Source organism: Desmodus rotundus, chromosome 2, assembly GCF_022682495.2.
Source record: "Desmodus rotundus isolate HL8 chromosome 2, HLdesRot8A.1, whole genome shotgun sequence".
Taxonomy (NCBI): Eukaryota; Metazoa; Chordata; class Mammalia; order Chiroptera; family Phyllostomidae; genus Desmodus; species Desmodus rotundus.
Window position 1 is genome coordinate 10,268,788 of NC_071388.1, and position 12,182 is coordinate 10,280,969.

General features: G+C 59.2%; 1 protein-coding gene across 1 annotated transcript in view; it reads left to right on the forward strand.

Annotated features, from left to right (window-relative positions):
• Positions 1-622: 622 nt before the first annotated feature.
• The window catches only part of COL18A1 (collagen type XVIII alpha 1 chain), a 76,111-nt gene continuing 64,551 nt past the window's right edge, over positions 623-12,182 (forward strand). The window contains exons 1-2 of the mRNA XM_053917743.1: positions 623-749; positions 873-967. Coding sequence (XP_053773718.1) covers positions 739-749; positions 873-967 — 106 coding nt within the window. The 5' untranslated portion in view covers positions 623-738. The remainder of the gene's footprint in view (positions 750-872; positions 968-12,182) is intronic.

Consider the following 12,182-nt stretch of genomic DNA (forward strand, 5'->3'; position numbering starts at 1 on the left):
CGCTAAGGACACGAGGCTGGATGCGCCATCACCACGTGGCTAATTCGCCCACGAGACTGGGCAGGAGGAGCCCAACTTCCTCTCCCTCCATCCATTGTCCCCCAGCGATAAAATGTCTTTGTTCCAATCGCCCGCCTTCTTGCTGCTTCCACGGGACTCAGGGCCTGAGCACCACTCTCCTAGGGGCCGCAGAACACATCTTCCGGAATAAACTCAGGGCCGGACACGTTGCGTCTGCCTGAACCTTGCCCAGGCCCTGGAGCCTGGACCCCACGTGCCGCCAAAGGCAGCTGCGGAGAGGCTCTCACCGGGGGTGGGGGCGCTGGCAGACTACTCGCGCTGGGGTTGGGGGCTGGGGGGGAAACACCCCACACTGCCGCGAGGGGGTGCTCGGGCCCAAGGGAGCGGCCCGTCACCTCTTTACGCGCGGGTTCGTCCTACTGTACCCTAGCCCCAGCCCAGCCAGCCCCAGCCCAGCTCATCCTAGCCCAGCTCAGCCTGCGCACCTCCTGGTCCAGCCTGACGCCAAGGCCCCGCCTCCCGGCCGCACTAAGCCCCGCCTCCTCGATCGGTGTCTCGCGCCCCGCCCCCAGCCCGTCCCGGCAGTCCGCCCCGCCTAGCGCCGGGTCCCCACCCCGCCCCCAGCCCGTCCAGCGGCGGCCGCAGCACCGGGGCCGAGCGGGCGCACAGCCGCGGTGGGTGCAGCATCCGCGGCGCAGACCGTCCAGCTGGCTGAGCATGGAGCCGAGGTGCGGGCCGCGGGGGCCGAGAGGCGGGCAGGGGCAGAAGGGTCGCTCGCACGCACGGAAGGGGGTCGCACGGGCGGGCGGGGGACGCGCGCGGCAAACTAACTTGTGGCATGTCGCCCGCAGGTGGCTCTGGCTGCGGCCGCTGCGGCGGCGCCTCCTGGAAGTGCTCGCGCTTCTGGTCCTGTTGCTCGGGGTTCGCGTGGCTTCGGCGGAGCCAGGTGAGAACAGCGGGGACGCGAATATACGCCCGCCAGGCCGCCCGCACTTCGGCGCTTTGTGCGGATCTCCAGGGGTCCCTGTGGAGATGGCCTCCTTACCTCCAGCCCGTCCCGGCTTCGGTCCCAAGAAGCGGACCGGGCTCTGCCCACGCACACTGGTGGCCTGCTGGCGGCAGGCGGAGGAGGGACGGAGTGGGGCCCGGGCCCTGTGTTCTGGGTGTCCCTCGACGGCCATTCATTTTTCGGCTACTTGTGTTCGCGCCACCTCTGCGCACCGCAGGATCCAGGGAGTGGGCTGGACTGGGGATGGTGCGGGATGCCCGCGCCATGAGCTTCTCGCGTCCTGGCCAAACTTGGGCGACTGTGCTGGGAAGTTGGTGCGTTCGGCGGTCCCCTCTGCGGGCTGTGGGCCAGCGAGGGGCCGGGCCTGATTGTGCTGGTGATGTTTTCCACTCGCGGTGGCTCCAGAGACTACAGAGCATCCACCGCCCGCCCGCTGGGGCTTTGTGGCCGTCACTGGGCTCGTCTCTCCCGGCTCCAGAGTGGCCTCAGTGGATTGCGCCTCCGAGCTCCGGGAGTGACCGCGCGCAGAGGCTGGCGAGTCTTTGGGAAAGATGGTGCAGTTAGGAGCAAAGACACTTGGTTTTCAACCTGTTGAGGTAAAACTACTTGGGTTCCCCAGGGCCAGCCTTTGTGCGCCGCTGGGGCCGCTAGGCCTCTGTCCCCGCGGTCGTCGAGGTGTCGGGTTGCGCTCCGTCCCCTTTGATGCTGCAGAGTCTCGGGAGAACAATGCGCAGAAGTCCGTTGTTTGGCCGCACCCGCTACTTTTCCCACGTGCTCCGCAAACTGTGCCTCGGGCGCCGTTCCAGCTGCGCTAAAACTCCCTCCACCACCAGCTTCAGGGATCTCGTTCCTGACCACGCGGCTGTCCCGCCCTCTTCCCGACCCGCCCAGCAATGGTCCTGGAGGAGGAGGGGACGCGGGGGGTTGGTGGGGGGAGGGGGATGCCAGACCCCAGGGGAGCCCCCGCCGCGGAGTCCTGGGTTTTGTCACTGGTAGAACCAGGATGCTGTGCTGAGACATTCCCTAGCTCTCTCTCCCGGTTCCAGTGAAAGCAGGGGGAGCAACACACCTGCTTGCCACAGCTGGTGAGGGAGCAGGGACCTGACTGGGGGGAAGCCGTTCTGTGGAGGGAGAAGGAATAATTTGTTTCATTGTTTCCAGTCGGTTTAGTTACCAGGTTAAAATAGTAGAACAGGCCTTTTTAGAAGTAGTACTTTACTTCTAAAAACATCTGCGAAAAGCACCTGCTTGTGGGTAGCAGGTAATTTCTCATTCACTCCAGCGGGTAATAATTTCTCATTCACTCCAGGGGGGACTTGGGGGTCATGTTTGTCTTTTCATGGTTGGGACCCTGAGTTCGTACTGACTGCCCAGGGCCACCTGGGATGGCTGATCATGGCTTCAGGGGCTGTCCCCTCAGCTTACCGAGGAGGACAGCCACAGGCCCAGCCTCCCAATGATGCAGCAGAAATTTGTAAGCCTAAAGCCCTCATTTATAATCAGGTGACAGGGAGAAAAGTAAAGACACTGGAGTGTCCAGCCCCAGCTTCTGAAATCAAGGTTGAGGACTTTCAGCCTCAATGGAAAAAGTGTTATAACCTGTCATGTCAGTGAGTTCCGGTGGGGTGGAACCCTAAGGTCCAAGGGCAGGGTGCTCACAGCAATGCAGAACTTGGAACTGGGGAGTGATGGCCCGAAAAATGGTGTGTGTTTTACCTTCGTCCCACCACTGGGGCTGCAGTGGGGGTTGTTAGAGAAGGAAGGGATGCCTCTTCTGACGTGGCGGTATGGCTAATGGGATGTGGCTCTTTCTGAACCTGGAGGTTAGAGCAGGAAGCAGGCTCAGTGGGGGCTGTGTGCTGCCCATCCCCCACCCTACCCCACCTCACTCTCCCCTCCTTGCTGGGAGAGGACACGGGTTCCATACCCTGGTGGGACCAAGTCGCTTGAAATGGAATGATAATTGTTCCCTGTAGGTGTAACCAGAGAAAGACTAGCCTGTGTGAAATCTAGACTTAACGGGCTCAATTTGCCCTAGAAAATCTTAAAAATCACCCCAGGGGCCAAAAGGTTTGAGGCCTAGTTTGCTGATTTGTGCACTTTTTTTCTCTGATCAAAAATGATGCATTTTTCCATGTCTCTGTGCTGCACTTGACCAAAAAAAAAAAAGTCTTGCCATTTTGTGCAAGGATTGATCGCTGTGATTCTGATGCTCTCAGTGGTGTTTCGTGCATTTCCCCCACTGCTGGAAGCCGGGCTAAGCAGGGGCTGAACAGCGTTGCAGGCCAGGGAGGCTCAGTGCTGCCTACAGCCTGGTTCCTGGTGGAAGTGTGTGGTGGATTCACCGGCCTTCCACCCTGGGAGATGTTTGTGAGTCAGAGTTAGGACTCAGGCATCTCATCTCTGCCCTCTCCTACACGTGACTTCAGCACCCCATCAGGCACTGTCAGTCCCCCCTACCCGCAGGCCCTTGGTCTCTGGACCCCCCATGGCAAAGCACAGGTCCCTCTCCTCACCCCCCGTTTCTTGGGGAGCTGCTGGGTTGGGTTTGTAAGACACAGCCAAGCCCCTGGAGCCCAGTGTAGATGGTGTCTGGGCTAATGGGAAAGAGGTCTTGTCCCAGGCTGGCTTGTTTCTAGGTATTGTAAAGCTGTCACTAGAGCTCACCCGCTGGGGAGTCTTCAGGGTTCAGGTGTGGGACCTCTAAGATAGTTTTGAATTTCAGCAAAACTTGTTTTTCAGGGTACTCCTGTTTTTGTTTAAAAGAAAGAGAAGGGGGGAAATCCTGGGCAAGAAAACCTAGAAGGAGCAAAACCGACTCCATCCAGAAACTGACTCCAAGCACACTGCACACGGAGCTCCAGGACAGCCCTGACCCTCCCACCCTCGCTTCACCTTAAAAAATACACGTGGGCACGTGCGCGCACACGCACATGCCGGCACATACAAAGTATGCATGCACACACATACTTGCTTTCTCTCCACCCAAGTGCCTGGTTCCCTCTTCATCCAGACTGTTGGAAGGCTTGGTTTTCTGGGCCCCCGGAGAGTTGGAGGGCCCCTCTGTGGGGTGTCAGCCCCTTCTCTGGGGGTGGGCAGAGGCACTGCTGCAGAATAACTCTAAGGCCCCTATGAAGCCCAGAGGGATGACACCCCATTGCCCAGCTGTCCATCCAGGGCTGGAGTGGCCCAGCTGCTTCTCAGGAAGGTGCCGCCCACCCAGCCCCAGAGGGGGCTCACTCAGGCTCTCCATGCTGCTGAGGTCAAGGCACACAGAGGCCCTGCAGGGCCTGTCATTGAAGCACGTGTCTGTGACCCAGGTCCTGACAATTTCCTGGTGAGGTGATGACTGAAATGGGGCAAAGCCCAGGGTTGTGATTCAGCGTTCAGCGAGCTTCCTCATCCCTCATGGTGTGAAGGCTGCTGGGAAGGGCCAGCCAGCTGGAGGGGTGGCCTCCAGGGTAGGAGCTCAGGGATCAGATGAGGATGTGGCTTGGAGCAAGCTGGCCTTGCTGCTGCAGTCTTGACTGATGGGCACCCCGGGCCAAGTTCTGTCTGCAGTGACCCCTCCTGCAAGGCCCACCTGCAGCCCTGGTGGAGGTGTGGCCTCCCAGGTGCTTTTGAAGCTCCATCACAGATGTCACTCCTCTCCTAGGAGGCTCTGAGTGGGCTGTCATCTGTGAGGACCAGATGGCAGCCCCTCCCACTAGCAAACAGCTGGCTAAGCGGCAGCTATTCAAAGGTTCAGGCACCAGCCTGGCTGAAGGTGGACATCACAGGACTTGCCACATGAAACTCCTTGAAACTTGATGCAGTCAGTGCAGGCAGGGATAAAATATTGAGGAAATTAAAATATATTTGGTGTGCTTATATTATTAATGTGGATACATTTTGACAACAGTGGCCCAGAAAGGCAATGAGAACAGATGGGAAGGGTGCCATGTGCTCTAGCCTCGGAAGCTGCCTGCCTGGTCGGGCCACAGGGCTTCTTTGGACCCTAGGCCTGTCATCCCTGATGGTTTAGGGGCCAGCCTTCTGCCAGGTGCAGGGGGCCCCTAAGCCCCTCTGTGCCCTCCTTAAGTTCAGGAAGGAGCCAGCATTTCAGCACAGGTCTGGACCCTCCAGAGGCAGCCCGGGGTGCCTGGATTCCCACCCCAACCTGGGGCTCCTCCTTGCCACCCCCTGCTGTGGGCAGCAGGTGGTCACTTTGTAAAACCACATAGTATATATACTAATGTGCCTTGTATTTTATACCACGCATCATTACGTTTACATCACACAAGGTGTCTTTGTACCACACATTGTGTCTGATCTCGAGGAGACCAGAAGCCCCCAGCAGGCACGGTGCTTTTCCATTTTGCTCCCCAGCACCACCCAGTGCCCGCAAGGGGTGGAAGAGGGATGCTGGCTGGCCAGGGGTGCAGTGCTTTAGGTTGGCTGTCTGGGCCGCTGCAGAGTGGCCATCAGAAGGAGCTTTTGATCGTGGATGCGCTGAGTCAGATTGAATGTGGAGGCTGCAGGGCAGAACGTCTGCTCCACCCGCTGCGCCTGCAGGAGCGCGTCCCGCCTGGCTCCTCCGGCACAGGCAGGCCCAAGCACAGCCGCTCTGGCCGTCCTCAGTGAGAGCCCCAGGAAGGAGAACCTGTTTGCAGGCCCGCTCGTTCATCTTTCTGGAATTCCTTGCTGGCAGACGGGGTCACTTCTGGGCTGGTCTGTGGTGAGGCGGGCTGGAGCAGCGGCACCTAGCCCTGGACTGGGGTGACTGGGGGGCTCTGGCCACCCCTGGCTTCTGGAAGACCAGGAGGCTCTGTGGCGGGCATGAGTCGGTACTGGGTCCAGTCCCCCAGGCACTGGCCGTGTGTGAGGGTTGACCTTTGTAGCGTATTTCCTGGGAAGGGACATCAGACCATAGCCAGAGGCTGGGAACTGTGAGCAAGCTCAGCAGAGGTTGTGGCAGAGCCTGGGTCTGAACTGCAGACACCATGTCCTTTACTTTTTGATGGATGGACTGACTACTTTTGGTGCAGCAGGGACTGAAAGTCTGCAGATATCACGCGCTATTTATTTGTCGTTTTATTCATTCACTCTGTCTTGGCCTGAGCACTCATTTTTACATTTTGCACTGTTCCTTTGAATAGATTCAGAATTAGCCACAGGTCGGCCGCCTCTGTTTTGAGTCCATGATTAGAAACCTTTGAGGCAATACCTGGTGTTGGCAGCCAAGGCTCCTGTCTGCGGAGAACCTGCTAGTGTGGGCTGTTCTCCGTGGATGGGAGAGGCGCCCCTCTCTTGGGGGGTGACCGGAAGTGCAGTGGAAGCAGTGCTGGGAGGGCACACCTCCACATCCCTGGACCCCACTGTGGCGCCCACTGTAGCTTCTGGGAAAGTGAGGGCCCCAGAAGAGCAGCCGATTCAGCTGCTCCATAGTGGAGGCTGGATGGAGGCTGGACGGCCTCTGCAAGGACCTGGATCCAGACGCTCCTCGGCCTCCAGGCTGAAGGGAGAGCTTTTCTGCACGCTAACATTTAGACACCAGGGGCCTGCACGTTGGGAGGAATCATGCAGTTCACATGGACGCTGCTGCTTGGACACTGAGGGCAAGTGGTCCCACCCTGCGCTGTTGGAGGGGGCAGTGGCATGAAAGGAGAGGGGGTGATGACCCTGGACTCTTGAGCCTCGGCAGACCAGCCAGCAGAGACCCTGCTTACCCAGTGGGCCTGATGCAGTGTGGACTTGGGGGAGGAAGGAGATCATCCCAGGTGGCCTTACCTTCCTTTGAAGTCCCTTTGTCTTATTGACTCCTGGAGGCATTGTCCTCTTACAAGCCGGGGCTGAAGCGGCCAGGTGTTGGGGCCGGCATCACTGGAGGGCCTTACTTTCGCCCCTGACTGGTCCAGGGTTGGACGGTGATGAGAGGCCTGGTTGGTTTTCCTGCTGGGTCCTGCAAGGTGAGTGTGGTCACAGGGCCTCTTTGTCCATCTGGCGCCTGCCTTCCTGTGGCCTGTGTGCATGACTGAGCACCTTCTGTGTGCCCGAAGGACAGGAAGGGGAGCACCAGAGTGTCCCCGTAGGGGGCCTGTGATGATTGAAGGCATTGTAGATGTTACCTCCCCAGTGGGCAGAGCACGTCCACTGTGGGGCCTCGGTTTCGCTGAGCACTTTGAGTCCTCACGCTCCTGACCTTGGGAGCCCCGTCTACCAGCGTTGGGGTGGAGTGTGGGGGCCTGTGGGGGACATCACTCCAATTGGGCGTCATTAATTTACGCTCAGCTTTCCCTGGTGGTCGGGGCACTACCACTTTGCACATCTTGCTAATTTAACAAATGAAAAATGCCATTCAAAATGTTTCATTTTGTGAGTTTTCACCCCCTAGCGGGGGCCAGGTTCTATGTGTCAGCTGGTCCTGCTGTCTGCTCTGGGTGAGCTGCCTGTCCTCACGGGTTCCGTCTGCTCATGGGGTCATCTCTGCAGCGGCAGAGTTCGCATGTTTTTCTAGTTTTTCCCTCTCGTTTCTGTGGCCTGTTCCTTTAGAGGGGGGACACGGGCGATGAGTGCGGCTCCGGGACTGCGGCTGGGCTTTTTGTACTGCGGGGATGGTGAGGGGTGGTGAGGGTTCCGTGAGCGAAGGCGTGCCAGGCTGGTGAGCGGTGCGTGGGGTGGGGGGCACGCGCTACGTGGTAGCTGTGACCTTCACTCTGTCTTTGTGGGTATGGGGCCGGTCCTTGTAAGAAACAACAACGGAGTGGCTGAGTGGTGGACGATTTCAGCTGATGTGCACCTGGCCAGTCACCTTGTGTTCATGGACAGGACAAGTATTTACTCCAGCTCTGCCCCTGACCTTGGGCAGGTTCCTCACCCTGTCTGTGCCTCTGTCTCTAAACTGTGAAGGGGGGAAGACGGTTGTTCCTCATGGGCGTAACAGCAGGGAGCCCACATCGCCTGTTGGCTTCCTGGGATATGGTTTCCTGGGATGCATCCTGCACCCCTCACTAGGCTCCTAGGACACCACGAAGGGAGAGACTGGAACCCGGCCATCAGGGCAGCCAATAGCGCTATGCAAATGTGATTAAGGCTCCTGAGCCTGGGAGACCACCCTGGAATGAATTAGCCCGGAGGGCCCTACCTGTCGTCCCAGAGTCATAACAAGTTGGAAGGCAGGGGCCGGAGGGTCAGAGTCAGGAGGGGGGCAGAGGTCCGAGGGAGACTGGAGGCTGCAGTGCGGCTGGCTTTGACGACCTGGGCGGCGCCACGAGCCCAGGGTGCAGGCAGCTTCTGGAACCTGGAGCCTCTTGGAGGGAACACAGTCTTGCCGACACTTTGATTTTAGGCTTCTGGCTCCAGCCCTTCATGAGAGCAGACTTTTGTTGTCTGAAGCCACTGATACTAGACAGCACGTCACGAGGCCACTGGAAGGGGAAGAATGGTGGTAACTGCAAAACGTCTCATTTGTAAAGTGCTGCTTCAGGTCCACATGAACCTCTGATAAATTCTAAGGCCTTGACCCCTCCCCCCTCACCTGTGCAGGACCCCTGGGATGTCCCTTCCTAACCCCTGAGGCCTGGATAGAGCTCCTTCCTGTTCTGCACACAAGCACCCCAGGCTGTGGGTTAGGAGAAGTTAAAGATGGGGCCCCAGCCTTAGGACCTTTCAGAGCTCAGTGAGACCTCTTGTTCTCAGGCCCCAGTATGACCTTGGGAACTGCAGACCAAAGGGCCTTCTGGGGCCACAGTGAGCTTGGAGGGGTGGGGGGCTTGAACCAAGGAGGGAGTTGGTCAGACTGAGCACAGATGGGCAGGGGATATGGTCAGTAAAGATGGCACAAGCAAGAACGACTGGACGGGATGGGACCCTGCCGGAGTGGGGGGCTGCCTGCGGGCCTTCATAGGGTGGCAGGCGAGTGTTACCCTCCACAAGGTCAGACAGTGACCTGCCCTGTTCTATTTTTGGAGAATGAGGCACATGGTACAAAAGCAGGTTCCCATAAAGTGCCAAACTGTCCCAGCGTGTTGTAGAAAGAGATTATAAAATAAAGCTGACCGGTGCGCGGGGCACGCAGTGCTTGCCTCGGAGGTGTGTTTGCGAGCCCTCAGTCACCAGCTCTGCGGTGGGCCTTGTCTGGGATGGTGCGTGGGAACTGGGTCCCAGAGTGGGCTTACCTGTGAAAATGGCCAAGCTGGCCACATGCAGGAGACTGTGCTCTCTAGACTTTAAGATATGTCTGTTGTTTGCCTCCATAGATTGGACATTTTAAACCTGTTTTTGGTGTGGGGACCTTTTCTACAGGGAGCGTGGGCAGCACAGAGTTAACGGGCGCCTCCCTGCGGGTGTGAGGGGCACTGGGAAGCCAGGATTGGGGAGTCCTTTCATCACCAACTGAAGACAGGAGGTCCCCTGGGATGAAAGCCCCTTTGTGCCCAGCCTGGGCGCAGCTCGAAGTCCTGGGCTCTGCTCACGCGGCAGCCCCCAAGCAGGTAGTGGAAGGCCCTCTCGCTGCAGGAATGTCCCCACGAGGCACCTCGAACAACCTCCTCCTTTATTCGTGCTATCAGCTCGTGATGCCTGCCGATTGGGTCCCAATTATATCTAGAGAAGGAGGGGAAAGGTCATGCTGTCTAGACACTAATCCAGCACGATTTCGTTTCTTCCTGGGCCTGTATCCTGGCAACGGGATTATGGCTGGCAGGGGGCTGGCATTCCCCAGGCCCTGTGAGAGTGGGGGCCCCACTCCTCCTCCTCCTCTCGGGAACCTTCAGGGGCCAGCAGTGGGTTGTGGGCAGGGAAGGCTGCGTGGAGAAGGCCAGCTGCCCTCCGGCTGGCCACCAAGAGACAGTGGTGCAGAATCAAGCAGAGGAGCTCCTGGGGCCCTGGACTAGGGTGGGGTGTGGGATGCAGTGGTCGGGGGGGTGGGCGGGCGCCTCTGTTGGAAGCTATGTGTGGCTGAGTGCAGGCCCTGCCCCCCAGCCCACTTCCATAAACCCTGCCACACGTTCTTGTCTTCTACCTGTAGGACACTTGGCTAACGCCCTGTCTGATCTCCTTCCCCATTAGCCCCCCAGCACGGGAAGACACCCGTCCCTACGGTTCCAGATGGGCTCCCCACAGGCTCCCCAGTGGCATGTACACTGGCTTCTACTCTTAGGGTAGTAGCTGCCTGTGGGTATCCCACTTGGCACCCTCTGGGCTCCCAGAGGACAGACAGGCAGACAGGCAGGCAGGCAGACAGACAGTGTTCCTGGGATGGTGCGTGGGAACTGGGTCCCAGAGTGGGCTTACCTGTGAAAATGGCCAAGCTGGCCACATGCAGGAGACTGTGCTCTCTAGACTCGCTGAGATGTTAACTCCTGTGCGGAGTGCTTAGTGTCCGTGCAAAGGGGCCCGGAGGCCGCGCTGCCATCCAGCGGGGTGGGGCAGTCAGAGTGACGGGCACAGGGGTTGTAGCCATAGGACGGGGGGAAGGAGGTCCCCGTGAGTGGGAGCTGGGGGCTGATCAGTAACAAGTGCTCCCAACTTCTTACTAGCCTGGCAGACAGCTCCAGGGGGTCCGTCTGACGACTGTTTTGGGGTCATCATCAGGTTCCCTCACAATCCCATGTATCCTGGCTTCGTCATGTGCCCCCCTCGATGCAGCCCCGGGGAGGCCTGAGGTAGGGGGTGCAGAATGTAGCTGGGCACACAGCCTCCCCCTGCCTCCTGAAAGTCAGAGTCGGTGCCCCTGTGCCACATGGGGCTTGGGCTGCAGCTCTGCCTGCCTGCAGACGCCCGTCCTTAGAGGCAGAATCACTGGCAGTTAGCAAAGTGAAAATCGCTCAGAACGAGAAGCTGGGCCCTTCTCTCCTGCTCGTCCTGCTCTTCATCTGCCTTTCCTGTGCTCCTGCAGGCCCTTCTCTGTGTCCGGCCTGCGCAAGACACAGGGCGTCAGCAGGTAACAAAGCTCAGGCTCTTTCAAGGTTGTCCCCATACTTGGGGTGCCTTCCTTACAGGGAGACGCCCACTGCTGCCAGCCCCCAGGAATTGGGGACAATGGTGGAGCTGGGGGGCCTCTTAGATCTCAGCACCGAGGCCCAGGGACCACTTTACATGAGACGGCAAGTGTACCACCTGAGTGTGTGCGGCCCGCAGGCCCTCTGGGGAGCACCGCGCCTGTGGGCTCCCCGAGCACCGGCATCCAGCATGTGTGCTGGCATGTGCTGCGGGGCCCCACCACCCAAGGGGGAGCCCCGGCTTCCTTTATTCCCCCAGTTTGTTGATAGGGCCCCTACCCCCATCCCAACAGGCTCACACACACTCAGACACAACCATGCTCACACACGCAGACATACATACACGTGCCCTCACATATAGGCACACTAGCTCACACAAGCCCACCCTGAGGTGTAACTGGAGGGGAATCTGTAGCCAGGAACTGGCTCAGTGGCCCCGGTGCACCTGTCTACCCCTCTGCTGTGTGCTTCTCTCCCTCCTGACCCCGGCTTCCTCCTGTGCTCTCCAGCCCCCATCCATGCTCCCAGCCCTTGACCTCCCGTGCTCATCCTTGGAGGTGCTGCTGAAGATGGGGTCCCAGGCTCCAGGCCCCTCTAGGGAGCCCAGGCAGAAGTTCCTTTGCTGGTCCATGGTCCAGCCGAGAGGGAAGAGGCCAAAGGCCCCTCCCGGCCCCTTCCCCAAACTCCCTGTTGGAGGCCTCTCTGTGGCATGGGAAAGAGACAGTGGGTGGTGGTCCAAGGGACATTGAGTGGGCCCATCCCTAGGGGACCCCTCCTGTTTGAAACTCTGACTTGCGGTTGTACTTGTCATGAACTTGTACCCTGCCTGGCAAACCCCTCCCCACCCCGGGTCTGACGCCTGCCCCTTCCGCTCCAGGTGCTGGCCTTTCCCCTGGCATCCTGGTACCTGGCTTCATCCTCCCACCAGGGCCAGGCCATCTGCTCAGGCAGGGACTGCAGCCTCCTGGTACCCAGTGCGCCAGGCATGCAGCAGACGCTCAGTAATGCTTCCCAGTGGATAGATGGAGGACTTCTGAATGAGGGTTTTATGAAAGATTCATGAATTAGGCCAGAGGTGTCATTGGTCCCCTGCTTCAAGTGACAGTCCAAGCGGCGCAGGCCACCGGCTTTAGCGGCAGGTTGTCAGGAGGCAGAGGCGTTCCTGCACCGCC